Source organism: Trichechus manatus, unplaced genomic scaffold (genome assembly GCF_000243295.1).
Source record: "Trichechus manatus latirostris isolate Lorelei unplaced genomic scaffold, TriManLat1.0 scaffold00015, whole genome shotgun sequence".
Taxonomy (NCBI): Eukaryota; Metazoa; Chordata; class Mammalia; order Sirenia; family Trichechidae; genus Trichechus; species Trichechus manatus.
The window spans coordinates 15,340,188-15,357,398 of record NW_004443951.1 but is presented as its reverse complement, the minus strand read 5'-3'; the positions used below and the strand labels follow the sequence as shown (position 1 = coordinate 15,357,398).

The 17,211-nt window shown below is 49.7% G+C and overlaps 1 protein-coding gene across 1 annotated transcript in view; it reads right to left on the bottom strand.

The window, feature by feature from the left end:
- HIVEP3 (HIVEP zinc finger 3) overlaps nt 1–17,211 on the bottom strand; it is a 511,051-nt gene that overhangs the window by 54,845 nt on the left and 438,995 nt on the right. The window contains exons 6-7 of the mRNA XM_004372078.2: nt 8,377–13,958; nt 4,260–4,405 (exon numbers count right to left, since the gene is read on the bottom strand). Coding sequence (XP_004372135.1) covers nt 4,260–4,405; nt 8,377–13,431 — 5,201 coding nt within the window. The 5' untranslated portion in view covers nt 13,432–13,958. The remainder of the gene's footprint in view (nt 1–4,259; nt 4,406–8,376; nt 13,959–17,211) is intronic.

The following is a 17,211-nucleotide window of genomic DNA, read 5'->3' as shown; positions in this document are numbered from 1 at the left end:
GGTAGGATTTGGCAATGGGCAGGGCCCAGCAGGCATCAGAAAGTAAAGGCCAACAGCAGCAGGTCAGACTGTGGGGTGAGGAATATCAGATTGAGTTTAAGCTGCATCTTGTAGGTAAGGCAGCTACAGAAGGCTCTGAGCAGAGGCACGACATAGGCAGAGCCGTGTTGAAAGACACTCAATGGCACTGATGTGGAAGACCTGGAGAGAGGGAAACCAGAGCAATGGCAGAGAGTGAAAAGAGACAACGTCTATGTCACTGACTACTTCATGTGGACAGCAGAATTTGGAGACTAACTGGAAGGGGGAGGATCAGCAGAGAGGAAGTCTCCAAGATGACATTGAGACTTCGAGTGTGAAGGGCTAGGGGGTGGTGGCTGCTTCCCCTGAGATCTGAATGTGGAAGGAAGAGTTATTGGTGGGGAGTGGAGGGCTTGGTTGGCATGTGCTGACTTGCAGGTGTCTGTGGGTCTCCCAGGAAAGATGTCCCACAGGGTATGGGGTTCAGGAGTGAGGGCCCTACCAGAGATATCTTGACACAGTGATGAGGTTTAAAGTCAAGGGGATAGGTAACACTGGCAAGGGAGAACGCTTGTGGTGAGAAGAAATGAGTCCACCTGGCCTGGTACATGAATCATTGGGATTGCTGACCAACCCACCTTTCCTCTCTGCCTGTCCACGTCTCACCCATCCTTCCAGGCGTAGCCCCAAGCCCTCTCTGGCTACTCTAGCCCCCACGGAGCCCTCCCTGCTGCCAGCTTCTCAGCCCTGGCAGTCCACAGCCTCAGCCCTGGACCTGTGCTGCCTTTTGAACCAGCTCCCCAAGCACCTTGAAGGCAGAACAGCTTACCTCTCTAGGGTCATTGACATTATCTGACACAGGACACCTAGGAGGCACTGATCAAATAAATCATTCCTGATGAATTAATTAATTGATTGATTGCTGGATTAGGAGTTGAGAAAAATAGAAATAAGAGCTTAACTAGTGATAAAAAGACTTAATGATGTTGGAATCTTACAGCATCTACTTGTTGTGTCTGGCTTATTAACTCATCATTATGAGCTAGAGCTATCTGTTTCAACATGGGCATGTCTCAAAAACATTGTTGAACAAAAATAACAAGTTGCAGATGTCATGGTAAACCAGACTGGAGTAGTCGTTAGTGCTGTCTACTGAATATTTCTGGTTCTCCCAGGCATAAGCCAGGACTGCCTTCCCCACTTCCTCAAAGTCAGGTGAGGCCATGTGATTTGCTCTGGCCAATGAAGAGCACAAGCTTCTGGGTGGAAGCGTTAAGAGCCTGTGTACAAGTCACCAGTTTTTTCTTCTTCCTCTCGTAGCCTCCATTGGTCTGGATCCCTCAGTGACTCCGAGGAACAGAGCCCCACTGCAGATCCTTGTCAAACATGTACTGGAGTGAAATATAAATGTTCAGTGTGTTTGAAAAGAAGGAGGAGAAATGAGTCTAAGGCAAAAAAACCTTGGTGACTGCACATGGGTTTGCCTGAAGGATATATTCAGTGTTTCTAGGTGAGGGTACCCTTGGTGTTTTGAGTGGGACAAGTCTTGGTGTATGGAGTGTCGGCACCCCTGGGTCCATTCATGGAATGTCAGAGGTGCCCCCAGCTGGCCCCCAGCTATGTGACAAAAATGCTTCCACCTCCTACATTTCCAAACACTCCTGGTGGTGGTGGGGATGATACCACCAGCCCCAAGTGAACCATGAATGTAGAAGGATCATTAGATACAAGGGTGAGAGGCATAGTGGGTCCCCAGATGAGACAGTTGGCCTGAGGAGAGAAAAATCTGACTGGTTACACTACAGAAACCCCCTTAAATGCTTAAATTGGATGTGACAAATTTAAAGAGCAGGGGTGATCTTTTTCGCAGTAGATGGAACAGAGTGAGATAATCTTGGAGAGAGATAAAAGAGATGGATATAACAGTGATAAAACGTGCAGATTTCCATTTGTTCTGCAAGTATAAACTACAGCCTCTACACTGGTCTCGCTGGATCCTCTGACAATCCTAACAAGTATGTTATTAGTCCCATTTTATAGATGAGGAGACTGAGGGTCAGATGGATGGAGGGATTGTCTAAGGTAGAATAGAAGTGGGAGAACTGTTCTGGGGTAGAGACGATGGACAATGGAAGAGAGGGAGGTCCTGAAGCAGAGCAGCTGGGAGTAAGTGATAGCCTGGCTGTGACAGTGGGGGGAGGGGGAAAAGTAGAGACCAATGCCCAGGTCTAGGCTTGGGGAAAATGATGGAGCCATTGACTTTGACAAAGAGGAGAAGGCATCTGTATGGGGAGGGTGTGCAGGAACCCAGGTGTAACCTTTCACCTGAGGCAGACCATGTGGGCACAGACGGCCAGCAGACTGCAGAGCTTTGAACCAGAATAGGGACAGGCTCCTGCCAGCTGCCACTCCCCAGGCTCATGCCTCTCAGGGGAACGAGGGCAGCAGGGGCAGTCTTGGGGAGCCATAGGAGACAGGGAAGGAGTCTGAGATGGTCCGATGTGGCCAAGGTCGAGGAGGGAGAAGTTAGAGGAAGGAGAGGCCCCTCCACCTACAGCCCACAGGACCTAACCCTCCTCCTCCCTTTTCTTTTAACTGGTGTTGGGATTTGGCTGAATCAGGATTCACTAACCAGCAGGACCTCCAGTTTGCAGGCTTGAACCTCTTGGGGGCAGAAGCAAACTCCTCTTCATGCACACACAGAATGCTGCTGAAGGCAAGCTCCTCGTCCACCAGCTACCACTCAGCAGCCCCTGTGAGCCCCACGGATAGTCCTTGAAGAGGGGAGCAGGAAAGTCACCGAGACCAGATGCACCAAGGCTGTGAAGTCTGGGTAGCCTCTGAAAGGGCCCCGTGACATAAGAACACAGAGACACACGAGGGCACTCTAACCAAACAGCAGGAGCAGGAGCAGAAACCCTTCCATCCCCAAACAGAAAGAGGATTTGCATTTTGAAAAAGCCTTCGGTCCAGTGTTTCTCAATGGAGCTGTTCTTGGTATTAGGGGCAGGATGCTTCTTCCCTGCAGGGAAGAATGCCCGCCTCCCCTCCCCCCACCAGGATGGTCACCCTCCCTGACCCCTTCCCATCACTGTGACAACCTACTACCCTTGCCCCACACATTTCCAACACCGCCACGGCCCCGCCCCGGGCCTTGCTGGTCAGGGCCACCAGAGGCTGCAGACTGGTGGCATTGGGGAGCTTGGCAGCCTCTGCTTTCCCCCAACCTTATGGAGGAACTGTGTCCTCCCTTTTACTCCATGAGTTAGGAACTTGCAGTGCTAGAGAATCAGAAGCCCCCAGTGACAGCCCAGTGCTGGCAGGTGCTCATGGGGACTGTCCCCCAGGGGGTGAGTGTCCTCTACACTGTTGCCTCCCAGGGCCATGTAGAACAAGGGCCGCACCAGTGACACCAGAGACACAGACATAGGACCCTGAGACGGACACCACAGGACCTGCTTACAGACACCCCAAATCCCAGGGAGCAAAAAGTGGCCACACAGAACACAGCTTGCACAGAACTTCCACAAAGCAAATCTGAAACGAAGCACCCTTCTGGAGCTCGGAGAGTTCCCAAACTCGTGAGTTCTGAGATGTTTTGATCATTAGGTTTCCAAAGACAAGCAGCAAAGGAGAATTGCCAGGAATGATATTCAAAATATTAACAACCAGTGGAGCCTGGGCCCAGCCAGCCGGGGCGGAGACCAGTGTGACAGCTGCTGTGCGCTATGTGCTATTAGCTCTGCATGAAGCCCTGGAGGCAGAGCTGAGCTTCCTTGGGAAACCCAGGGACAGTGGCCCAGGAAAAGGCATGCCAAGGTGGCCACTTGGGCAGACGGAGGTGACTTTCAGGGAATACACAGCAAGGTAAACAGTAGCCCAGGGAGACTCACCAGTGACCCCAACACAGGGACAAGGAACTGAAGAAATAAGGGGCTGGAGAATGAAGAAATAAGGGGCTGGAGAAAGACCTAGATTCCTCCAGATCCACAACCAACACCAGAGCTCCCACCCCCACCAAAGAGCCCAGCGCTCTTAAACGCAGAGTGGTCTGTGAGTCCCACGAAGGGGGCGTCTGCTGAAAGGCATTGCAGGTACCACAGGAAACCTCGGGGGCACAGCCCTGCTGTTTGAGATGCTCGCTGCCTCTGAATACAGACGGTCTACCCCCAGGCTGCTGGCCAGGCCAGTGCTTATTCCACAGGCAGCAGAAAATGAAAACCAAACATGGTCCTTACCCTCCTTCGAAGATTTTGATCCTCGCCGGCTCCCCTCTCTTGGAGGCAGGAGCGTCCTCCTCCGGCTTCCCTCGCTTCTCTTCTTCCTTCTCGGTTCTAGCTATATCTTTCTGGCCTTCCGGGGAAACCAGCGAAGGGAGATGAACCTGGTCCACCGCAGGGATGACAAAACCATTGCTGGTTAAAATGTTCATTGTCAGTCAGGAATGTAACACTAACGATGATGCCTTACAGGGTATTGCATGCGTACACAGGCTAGCTCACTTAAGCTTCGCCCTGCCCCATGAAGGGTGTTATTAGCCCCATTTTACAGAAGTGAAGAAACTGATCCTTAGAGAGCTGAAGTCCCTTATCCAAGGCCAAATGGTAAGTTGGTTCCAAAGGTGGGCCTCTGACTAGGTCAGAGGACATGTTCTTGGGAGAGTGGAAGATGTCTAGGAAGCACAAGGTCAATGCCACATGTGTTTACTCTTGGGTTCTTACATCAGCCTGGGAGCTCCTGAGGACAGGCCCATATCTTCATCTCCTTGGTTTTCCCAGCACCGCAAACAGGGCCTGTTTAGTGAACGTTGAACAAATAAATGAAGACTCTGCCTTTTTGAGGATCTGGAGGACCTGCCAGCACAAGGAAAGGAGGCAGGGACTGGGTGCTCAGAGCACCTCCAGCCTTCCAAGATGAGCCACTGCAATGGGGAGGTGAGGCTGGACTCAGGAGGCCTTAGCTTGTTTGAAAAGCCAGAGGCCATAACCCCCCAGGAGCCTGCTGTGAGCTTCTCGGGGCCTCTAGCCCAAATTCTGTTTTGCACTATGTTTACTTTGGGGCTTGGGTCTCCCACATTCCAGGGTCTCCAGTGAGGTGGTCACTTGCTTTCTAGGTTCGGGTTCATAAATCTTAGGCCTATATGACTCTGGGGAGATTCTGGCATGATGAATCATAGGTGGGATATTGAAGCCATGATGTCCGTCCAAGCCAAAGCAGGGTGTCCTGGGATGCATTCTCCAGGAGGTGGGGACAGGCAGGAGGGAGCCCTGCAGCCCTGCCTAGCTCCTAGCCCAAGGCTGGTCTCTCTGGGAAGGTTCCCTGTTACCACCTCCTACCCTGGGACCACATCTGGGTAGCTACTGGTATTTGACTGGTCCAGTTCACTTTATAGATCAGGAAACTGAGGCTCAAGGAGCCCAAGGACACTCAGCAAGTTAAGGGCAGAGCTGGGAGCAGAGCACAGGTCTCCTGCTCCAGGATGCTGGCCCCGGAAATGTACCAAAGGCTGGGATCCAGGCTGATGGCCCTGACCCCAGAGTTCCCCAGAGCCAGGCCCAGAGAGGCTCTGAGCTTAGTGAAGCTGTTTTTGGGCCAGCCCACTGATGAGTGTCCACCAGGGAGTGTGCAGTTCTGGTGTCTAATGGAACCCATTCTCTTCACAGAGACATGGGCCTCAATGGTGAGAGCTGGCCCAATGGAGAGGGTTGGCATTGACCTTGTACTTCCTGGACATCTTCCACCATTCCAAGAATATGTCCTCTGACCCTCCAGATGGGGGGTGGGGGGGGGTGTTCACACCATTGTGTAGGGAACAGTGATGCTGTCCTGGGGACTGTGAGCCAGCAGTTCCTGGAGTGCAGTTCTCATCCTACCTTGTGTCACTGTCATATTGTCATTACGGTCCTAGGAGGTAAGTATTACTATTATCCCTATTTTACAGATGAGGAAACCAAGGTACAGAAAAGTTAAGTAACTGGCCCAAGGTCACATTGCTCATAAGTTAGGTAGTGGGATTCAAACCCGAGCAACTTGACACCCAAGTCATTGCTCTTAATCTCTTTGCAACAGTTGTTGTCAAAATGATCTCCAAGGAGATAAAAGAAAGGCGAGATCTGGGGAGCGGAATGTGGATGCAAAGTGGACTCACACATAAGTTTAGGTTTCTCCTGGGCTTATACATAAAAAAAAAAATCTGTGACCAAACTCAAGCATGATAGGGTGGCCCATACCTTCATGAAGACAATTAGGAAGAGCTTCGAAACACCAAGATAGCCCAAGCCCAAAGGGACTTTTCACAACTATTAAGAATGGAAGCTACAGAACGACAAATGTCAGCTCAGTAGAATAAAGAACTTTCTCAAATCACTATCCAAAGATGTATGGGGTTGTACTGGGAGGTGGTGAGCCCCCCATTACTGGAAAGAGAGAGAGGGATGTGATTGTAGAAAGGCTTCAAGCCATGGACCATGTAGTTATATAAATGTACCAGCTTGGTGCACTTCTGGCAGGAAATGTGCCAGGAATCAAACAGAATATTCAAAAATAAAGTTCACAAGTTTCAGTTCATTTTAGTAAAGCAGCATTTTAAACAAATGACTGACAAATCCAATTAAACCAAATTAATTTCCTTTTTCTTAAATGGCCTGTTGAGTTTTTAGTTGTTAGAACACAGAGGCTGCCCAGATCATTTGAAAGGGCTTTGGAGTGAGATCTAGTTTTTAATCCAGGCTCTGTCATTTACTGTGTGGCCTTGGGGCAAGTTACTCAACTTCTCTGTGCTTTGGTATCTTCATCCATAAAATGGTGATGTGGCACCCTTACTTTCAAGGTGGCTGTGACATTAAAGTTTAGCATAATACTGGCACATAGCAAGTGTTCAAGAAGTCATAAGTATGAATATAATTACAACAGTATCTTGGGAGTAAACATAGCCAGTAAGAGACACTGGAGAACAAGTCAGTCATGATGAAAAGCAGGATCACCTTATAGCTAACTTCATGGGAATTTCATCTAGGGATGTCTGTATATTAACAAGGACATTTAGAGAATAAACTTGGAAAACAGTTCTGTGAATAATATCCAGCAGAGCTAAAAACGGATTCAATGCACAACATTCAATGATAAAAGAGAAGGATATGAAAGTATGGAAAGTTATGGAACATGGTTTTGCTCATTTATCTACAATATGAGTTTACTCTAGGGAATTTCTGTCTGATTTGAGCAAAGCCACACTAACAGACATCGTCAAACTTGCAATAATCTTTCAAGGTTATTTTTCCTCAAATAATTGAAAGAAGAAAAATAGAAAGACTCTTTGGAGTCAGATAGGCCTGGTTTTAAATTATGGGTGTGCAAAAAAATTTGCCATATGACCTTGGCCTCCCTTAGCCTCTGTGTCTCAGTTCTCTCATATATAGAATGGAGATGTAGAGGTGAGCATTGACTGGATTAAAGGGCCCAGCATAGTGCCTAGCACAATGAGGCTGATCAATAAAAAAAGATCAATTCTTATTCCACAGATGCCAAGTCAAAATAACTCATCATAGCTTGAATCCTTAAACTGGTCTTGTAAGGGTACAGAGGTGTTTTTGTCTGAAGCAAACTTGGAATTATAGAATTTAAACTTGCTGAGCTTATAAAGCAGGGAAGCAGTTCATTTCATAGCTCTTGATGCAGGCTCAGATCAGAGGCGATTAAAGAGTAAATACCAACCCTTAGTGAGGGCCTGGTGCTACCACACAACACAAATGAGTCAAACTTTGAGTGATATTGCTACCTACTGGTAAAGACAGATACTGCAGCCCAGCTCTATTTGTTATCCTAAGTACAGAAAAGACAGAAGGAATATTTCAGTTGTTTGTGTCAAATTCTAGAATCTCCAGAAATAGGAAGGATTTCAAGTGGTACCAAGGAACAAAAATAGCAGATGTGGGGAATGGGAAAGGACCAAAACTACAAGGGAGAACCATATGATGAAGCAGTGGTTCTGAAATTGATGCAAGCGTTCCCATTAGCTAAGTTTTCCAACCAGGTTTTTTGGAGAATTGCTTTTTCTTCGCTGAGGTTGTATCTTTGATTTTATAACAGAGGCTAATGGAAAAGCAGGATCACCTTACAGCTAACTTCACTGGATTATATCTATTCCAATGATGGGAAGGATAAACTGACAAAGAAACTCAATGAACACGTTTCCTTGTAAGTGACCGGTCACAGTTTCCAGAAAGGAAATCTGCCCAATCACCTGGCTCTAGTTTTGCAAATGAGACTTGAGGAGAATGTGGCTTTAAAAGCTCAGCAGAATTTTTTTTTTTTTTTTTAAATCAATTGTCAGAAGAAAAACAAGGCTGAACTTACCTCTGTCATGCGGGGCTTGCAGGAGTTGGACGACACAAGCCTTCCTGTCTCAGGATGCGGAGCTGTGGCCATGGTGTATATCTCTTTGCTCACCTTCTGCTTAGACTTCAGGAGGGACAAAGCAGCTTTAGTGGAAACCCCCGGAAGATTGGGGTTGTACAAACTTATGCACCAACCAGCGTAAACAGAAGACCTCCTATCTGCATGCTGGATGTGATTTGGCTTAATGTAGTTTAAATAGCACCAACTGACATTAGTGGTCGTGTGGAGGCTGGGGAACTGCAGTACCTTCTTTGAGTCCGTACCTTCTTGCAACTTGGATGGTCTAGGAGACGTTTCTGACAGGGGCAGAGAGCTGGGAGGCATCTGTGGAGGGAGGTCAGGTTGTTCCTTGGAATCTTCCTTCTTTACACTCAGTGTGGGCAACGATCTTCGGTGAGGTTTGCTAGATGGCTGGGCATATTCCTTCAAAACTTCTGAGCCTGGGGCTGTTTCATGGGGCAATGTAGGACGAGCAAGGGGAGGAATTTCCTCTGGGTCAGATGGATCTGAGGATAGGCTGGACAGTGTTTCCAGTTCCCTCCTTCCCTGGCCCTGGCTGCCCGAGTGGGATTTCTCTTGCCTCTTCCCATCCTCGGTGCTGGTAAGCACCACACTGCATGGTTTTACCAGCTCGAGTTTTTCATCTGCCTTGGAAGCCTCCTCTTCCTTCACTCTTTTTTGCTGCTGGGTTTCCATGGTAAGTTCAAGGCTGCCAGCTGGTGAAAGCACACGTTTGCTTCCCCCTGCTGTTGATGAATTCCCCTCCAGGCTCAAAACACTCTCTGATGATAGGCAAGTGCTTTTTCTTTCCAGTAATGTCACAGGCACTCTCAGGTACGGAGTTGGGAAACCTCTGCTTTGCTCTTCACTTACCCCAGCCAGTCCAGGACCAACCTCATACACATCTGTACCACACACAGTTATCCCTTTGGATGGAGGCTCCTCAAACTTAGGGAGAGCCATAGTTGCTGAGCTACCTTGAGACTGGGTGACCAAGATCTGGGAGAGGGTAGTGTACATCGCGCTCCCATAAGACGGCATGTTGGTCTGAATGCGGACGGGCACAACCAGAGACACCATCGTGTCACAGGTGGGCAGGACCAGCGGAGGTGCTGATGTGGGTGCTGAGGAGCTGGCTGGGGGAGGCACAGTGGGCAGTTGGATGTCTCTGCTGTACTCTGTGCTGGGGGAGAGGCCAGCCGTTCCTGATGTCAGTGGGGCTAGGCTAGTTTTGACCTGGGGCAGATGGCTTTCCACATCGCCAGGGAGCTGAAGTGCAAATTGGGATTGCAGAGGCAGGAAAAAGCCAGAAGACAGTGCTGAGGAGGCCGGGTATGGCATAGGTAGAAATGAAGGGGGCTGCCGAAAGGGGATGTTAGCAGGGTGAGGCATGAGCTGGGGGAGGTGAAGTTGGCCTGGGTGCAGAACAGTAGGTTGGAGAGGAAGTGGTGGGGCTTGAAATAAGGAGGGAGGAATTGGGGGCATGGAGTATGGTGAGGACAGGAGGCTAGACATGGCCTGGGTGGAGAAGAATTCTGAAGACTGTCCTGGCTCATGCTGCAAAAGGTGCTGGAAGGAGAAAAGAGAGACTGGTGGGGGCAGGTATGGTTTCTCATGCAGGGGAAGTTGGGCAATGGGTTGGTGGAACACCTGCAGCGCTTCAGTGTAGGGCGGAGTGGACCCTAGAGAAGGTCTGTCTTGCACCTGGCCCTTGCCTCCTGGGTGCCCACAGTGTGAGGTGGCTGCCGAGGAAATCTGGGGCAACAAGTTTTTGGTAGATGATTTACTGGATAAGGGCTGTGGTTCTTCACTCTCCTGTCTTCCTTTGGGGATGGCCTCCAACTCCGTTTCTGGAGGCCTGCTCAGAGAGGCCTGTCTCACCAAAAAGCATTTTCTTCTCTCTGGAGGGGCTGCTGGAGCCATTGGAGCCACTGGGGCTGGTGTGGAAGAGCCTGCCAAGGTCAAGCTGCCATAGTCGAATGATTTGCTTCGTGTCTCAGTCATCTGGGCAGAATGGGATACATTGGGGCTCTGCTCCGAGGCTGACCTGCGCATCTCTCGGGAGTGTGGGTGGTGGCTGGGGACAGTCAGCATGTGAGTGCCCAAGGGCTTGGAGCGTGGGTCAGATGAGGGCCCGGGGGCCTCAATTTTTCCGTGATCTTCCCTCTCAAATGAGGCTGAGCGGCTTGACCCACTCAGAGAAACACTGCTTTCCTGGCTTGGGCTGCGAGTCAGGGACATGGAGGACTCAAAGCTGGACTCCCCAGATGACTGGGCCATCTCTGCCAACCGCAGTCTCTTCTTTTTGGGTGGTAACTTCTCAGCTGGTAGCTGGGCAAGTGTCTGACTGCGCTGGGGCCATTGGAACTCCTCTGTCTTCTCGGGCTCCTTAGGGGGTGGCTCAGGCTCTGTGTCTGGCCGGTCGGGCTCCTCGGTCACTAGGATCTCGGGAACCTGAATGTTGGGCTGACGGACCAACCTAGGCTGCAGGGAGTGAGCTGACCTCCCATGCGGGGCAGATGGGGGTGATGAGAACTGGGCCAGGGACTTATCCTCCCCTTCCAGGCCACTGGGCTGCTCGAGAGAGTCAGATTTCTCAAAGGAGCTGGTGTGCTGGATGACAGAAATTTCTTTGGACGTTGTTCTCCTCTCCTTCCCTGATTCTGAACTGGACCCTGGCTTGGGAGTCCTTGGCTGGAAGCCCATGGATCCCTCCAAGGAGGGCACTGATTTACTTAGTTCTGCTGGTGACTTGGTGGACTCAAGGGGAAGGTTCCGGGCAGCATCTGATGGCCCAGGGCTGCCAAACTGACCTTTAGTCAACTCAAAGGCAGGCGGCTCTTCCTCATCCCCCAGGCTTTTCTCTTTCCGCCTCTTTCTCAGTGGAGTAAGTTCCAAGGTGGTCCCTAGCTTATAATGCATCATCTGGGACCAGGGCTCATGCTCAGCCTGACTCTTTTCAGCTTCCGAAGACGCGTGAGCACCGGTGGAGACGGGTTTTGTGACCTGAAGCTCTGAGCAATAGTACTTTTTATGGGCTTCGTAATTATCCCTTTTCTTGTACCGAGCACCACATATGTTACATTCATAGATCGCCCCTTTAGTTTTCAAACCCTTCTTGGTCTTTTTGGTGAGTTCACTTTCCTTGGGTTCTGATTCTTCTGCAGGTTTGGAGACTGTGTCTTTGCTACTTGGTCCAGCCTCCTCGGAACTGTACTCGCCTCCCAAAGGTAGTTCAATTGCTGGCTGGCGTTTCAGCATCCGGGGGTGGGAAGTAAACACGTGACTGCGGCTCAGGGCTTCGGAGTCGGTGATATGGTCGTCGAAGGAGTAGCTCCCTCGGAAGGTAGGGTGAGGGGTACTGATAGTGCAGGCAGCAGAAGGCATTGAGTGGCTTCTCAGGAGAGGCACAGGGGGAGTGGTGTTGGGCGGGTGCTGGAGGCTCAGCAGTGATTGTTCCGGCTTCACTTTCTCACTGTGGGATGACAGGGGCTCCCGGTAGAGGCTGGACTTGGGAGACTCCATGCTGCTGCGCCGCGACAGTGAGCTCCTCCTGGGCTTCACACTGTCGATCTCGCTGGTGTCCACCACGGCCTCATTGATAGTGATGAGCTTCGTTATGTGCTCAATCACCTGGGTCCGGGGCACAGACAAAGGCACCACGCTGGGCTTGTCTTCAGTGGACAGGGGCAGGAGGGGCTGGGTCGAGGTGGAGGTCAGCATGGCTGTCCGCTGCCCGATCCGCCCGCACTTGCCGAAAATGATCTCAGCGTACGACTTGGCATTGGTGTTTGGGGGGCTGACCTGCTGCTCGGCACTCTCAGAGCGGGAGAAATAGCCAGACTCGGTGCTCCCTTTGCTGCCTGGGCTCAGAAACGCCTGCTCATCAATCACCTTTTTCCTCTCACTTAAGCGCAGGGCCAGTTTTTGCTTTATTGTGTGGGTGTCTTCAGGTTTATGGCTCAGGGGGTGCTCAGATGAGGGTTCTGAAAATGGAGTAGGGTCCTCGAGTGACTGGGATGTGCTAGACTGGGACAAGAAACAGCGTTCATGGCTGGAACCATGGCTCCCAGAGCTGTACAGACCGCTGGAAAGGAGGAGGTGCTTAGGCCTGGGGGAGACCTCTGTAGGGTGACTGGATGGGGCCCCCGTCTCCTCTTCTGAATCTGTGCTTTCTCCCTCGGTAGGCTCCTCAAACTCTTCCCCTGGGATCCTCTCCATCTCCAGGCCTGGGGTATACATCTCACTGCTCATTCCCGAGGCCAGGCCCGCTTTGATGCGGTGGGCATGAGACTTCCTGTGCTTGTAGAGGTTACTCTTGGTCTTGAAGGAGAAGCCACAGGGGCCACAGGGGTAGGGCCTCTCACCCGTGTGTGAGCGGATGTGTTTCTGGAGTACACTGGGCTTGGCGCAGGGCCGACTACAGTACTGGCAGATATACTTGCCTGGCTTCTGGGGTTTCTTCTCTTTCTTATGTGCCTCTTCCGTGGGCTTCAAAGATACTTGGGAGGGACGGGGTACAAAGACTTTAGGGATGCCAGGCAGGTCCTCAGGGGGGATGATGGAAGCATGGGAAGGGAGGAGCTGGCCCTGTGGATGGAGCCCGGGGGCCACAAAGGAGCCTGAGGGCCCAGGTCTCATGGGATCAACCAGCTGCCATGTGGAGCCCTCCAGGAGATGCTCGGGTTTGCCGGGCGACATGAATGCTGGTGTCAGAGGGTGCTGTGGAAGCTGCGAAATGTGGATGGAGGTTTCAATGGAGGATCTCTTGGGGGGCTTCTGCTGCTGGCCTGTTTTCTCCTGAGAGCCCTCCCTAAGAACTGATGAGGAGCCCGGGAAGGGCTGCGGGGCTAGGAGCTCTTGGAGGGGGCTTTCTTGGGAGGCTGTGGTGGCACTGCCTGGGTATGGAGCACTGGATGAAATACTGGTCTGGATGGCCTCTCCTTTGGTCAGCCGCTTCCGGGGACTTCCCTCAGCCTTCTTGGTGCCCTTGACACTTTGTTCAGGATCCATGACCTTCACAGAGACTTCAGATGCTATTCAGGGAGGGTTGCGGCAGGCTGCATTTATGGAGAATCTGAGTGTCCCAAGGAGGCGTCTAGCTTTGGCCACATTGGTCAAGAGCTGCAGAAGCCAAACAAAAGACAGCTTTGAGAATTTTTTGCAAGTGTCACTGGCTGTGAGTGGACTCAGAGCAGGTCATCAGGGTCCAAACCATTCATATTGGTGAGGCATGACCCTCTACTTCGCAGACAGAAAATGCACCAGCACTTTCTGCCTGAATGTCTGTCTTGAAAACGTCATGAAGGATGTCAATATTGCCATTGTATTATTTCAGTTGGCAGTGGCAAGTGGCCCCCCAGGAGTCCCCTGTGTGCTATGCAAACGGTGGAAGGTTGGAGACGGCTTTGTCCATGGCCAAGTCATCCCTGGTCCTGGCACAAGCCACACTGGATGCTGAGGGTGGCTCTGTTCCAGTCTCTTCTCCCCTCTAGTCCCGTGTTGGAGATCAGTGGCCACAGAGGAGAAATCACGCTCTTCTACAGTGACCGGACCAAAGCACACACACACACAAAAAAAAAAGAAGAGAGAGTTACTGTGACTTGTCCACAGCCTAGGCAGCTCTGACTCAGTGTCAAACCATTTGATATTTCTAAAAGTTTAACCAGGGGAACTCAGCTAGAAATCCAAAGTCCCCAGCTCCATTTGCCCAATGGCCCCCATCCTTCCTTCACCTGCTTTCATGTAGGTGTGGAGTGACACAATGCCTGTTGTGGCTCTGAGCACCATGGATGTGTGGGGTGGTGGGAACAGAAGGCAGGGCAGAGGTCTGAGAACTGCAGGGCAGTTAGAGACAGGAGGCCCAGGTTCTACTCTCTGCTCTGGGATGGACTCCAAGTGGGTTTGAGGCTTGTTATACCTCAGCTGGAGTCCCTGGGGGATACAAATGGTTAACGTGCTCAGCTGCTAACCAAAAGGTTGGAGGTTTGAGTCCACCTAGAGGCACCTTGGAAGAAAGCCCTGGTGATCTACTTCTGAAAAGTCAGCCATTGAAAACCTTATGGAGCACAGTTCTACTCTTGCACATGTTGGGTCGCCATAAGGTGGAGTAGAGTCAATGTCAACTGGTAACACCTCATCTGCCTAATCTATAAACTGGATAACAATTTCTGCCTCAATGCACATCAGGGCTGCAGTGGGGTCCAATGAGATAATGGGTGTGGATGCTGCTGTCCGAATGCTGGTGCTGCAGCTGGTGGCGGAGGTGGTGCTGCCGGGTTATTCAAGGATGAGCTTTCTAAGGGGTAGGTTAGCTCTCAGGTTAGTACTAATCTTTATCTGGCCCTGAATTTTTAAAGTGCTCATGAGAGGCTGAATCACTTGCTTTTTATCTGCTTGCTAACCCACCTCCTGAGCCCGTGTTTCATGGTGAAGCTGAAAACCACTCCCATAGCATGTGGGAACTCAGTCTAATATAGCCGTGACTACCTGATTGGCTAAGCAATTGTCAGAAGGAATGTGTTCTGGCAGGTTCCTCTTGCTTTGCAGCCTTTCCTTGGCTGGTCAGTGCCCCAGGGATGCCCTAACAGTAGCTTGGAAGGGGGTTCCTTGCCAACCTGAGGAGCATAGTTAGTCTGAATGGAACCTCAGGTGTGTGCCTCCTCCTTTGGGCTGCTGTTAGGCCCAGCCAGAAGCTGGTCAGTCTAGGATGGACCCTTCCCCTCAGGAGCATGGTCAGAATTTCAAAGCTGGAAGTCACTGTGGATTCCATCTCATCCAACCACCTTACTTTCCAGTTGAGACAACTGAGGACCACAGAGGTAAAGTGGTTTACTTAAGGGCCCATGGTTCCTAAGGTTGCCACCTGAACCCATGCCTCCTGTGGAGGTTCATTCTCCAGCCACCTCTCAGGTGTCTGTGACCTTGGGTGAGGCCCTGGTTGAGTGACCTGTGTCTTTGCAGCCTTCCTTCCTTTCCTGTAAGTGTAGCCTGCTCCTGGCTTACTGACACCAAGCCCTCTTCATGCTCTCGCCTTGATTTTACCAGGTGTTTGCTGATAAAGACTTGAAGAGTTCACCCTTTGCACTTTAATAGGGGTGAATTATTCGAGTTAGGAGATTAACAAGTCTGTAAGCCTCGGATAATTGTCTCTCACATGGTAGGACCTCAGACATTGTAACATGCCATGGAGGAGCAGGTGATTTCAATCTATTAGCTAAAAATTGCATTCTGTAAGTTTACTCCTTTTATGTATTTCTTTTCTATTTTGGTTCTTCAAAGGATTGAAGGATACTTACAATGAAAATCATATTTATAAAATAATGATAAATTATAAATAAATATAAGAAAAATATAAATAAGCATAACAAATCAGAACAAAGGAAACTGTAAATACAGCAGGAAGTCAAGATTGGAGGGAAAACAAAACAAATAAACAACAACAATGACAACAAAAAATAACCAGTATACCGGTATACCTTAATCATAAGGGCTTACAATGTTTCTCTAGTTCAGCTGTACATATATATATGAGCTTCCTGGAAGCCAAGGAGAAAAGGGAGAAGTGGTCCATTACAGAGTTCTTGCAGCCAGAGAGAAAGAAACATCTTTCTTTGTAGGAAGCAAAAAGTTGCTAAAAAAAACTTTCTCATGTGGTGCTTCAGAGAGGGGCAGCAAATGATGCAGGAGCTCATGTGTGTTTTCAATGATGTCCCTCCAGCAAATGCAGTGATTGATTTTTGTCAATGGAAGGCCAGGGAACTAACACAAAAATACAACCAGCAAAGACTATTCTTAGAGCAGCTAAAGGTCTTCTCTTGAGAGGGTGATCAAGGAACAACCCTTAGGCAGAAAAGTTGTCGTCCCAGAGGGGGAAGGCCGGGGGGCAAGGAAATATAATTTTATTGTATTGCAACATGGTGACCATATCAGATACCATTCAAGCTGGAACACATTTGAGAGTGAAGGGGGCACTACTAATAATTATGGTGGAACAATGGGAATAAACTAGGACTATTCCAGTTAAACTGGGACATATGGTCATCTTTATAATCAATATTTACCTCATGACCTAAAGGAAGAAAAAAAAACAAAAACAAAAAAACCCAAACTAGGGACAAGTGCTATCTTTGGGTGTCTGGCATAAACTTTTCATCTTCCATTTTTGCCGTGAGGGCTTGAAACTCCCAAAAGGATTCTTTTTTATTTTTTTGGTACTTTATATGAAGATTTACAAATAAATAGTCTCTCAGTAAACATTTAGTACATATATTGTTTTATGACAATGGTTAACAACCCCATGACGTGTCATCACTGTCCCTTCTCAACCTTGGGTTCCCTATTACCAGCTTTCCTGTCCCCTCGTGCCTTGTAGTCCTTGTCCCTGGACTGTTGTGCCCTATTAGTCTCATTTTGTTTTATGGGGCTGTCTAATCTGTAGCTGAAAGGTGAACCTCAGGAGTGACTTCATTACTGAGCTAAAAGGGTGTGAGGGGGCCATACTCTCAGGGTTTCTCCAGTCTCTGTCAGGCCAGTAAGTCTGGTCTTTTTTTGTTAGAATTTTGTTATACATTTTTCTCCAGTTCTGTCCGGGACCCTCTGTTGTGATCCTGGTCAGAGCAGTCAGTGGTGGTAGCCAGGCACCAGCTAGTTGTACTGGACTCAGTCTGGTGGAGGCCGTGGTAGCTGTAGTCCATTAGTCCTTTGGACTAATCTTTTCCTTGTATCTTGTTTTCTTCATTTTCCCTTGCTCTCGAAGGGGTGAGACCAGTGGAGTATCTTAGATGGCTGCTC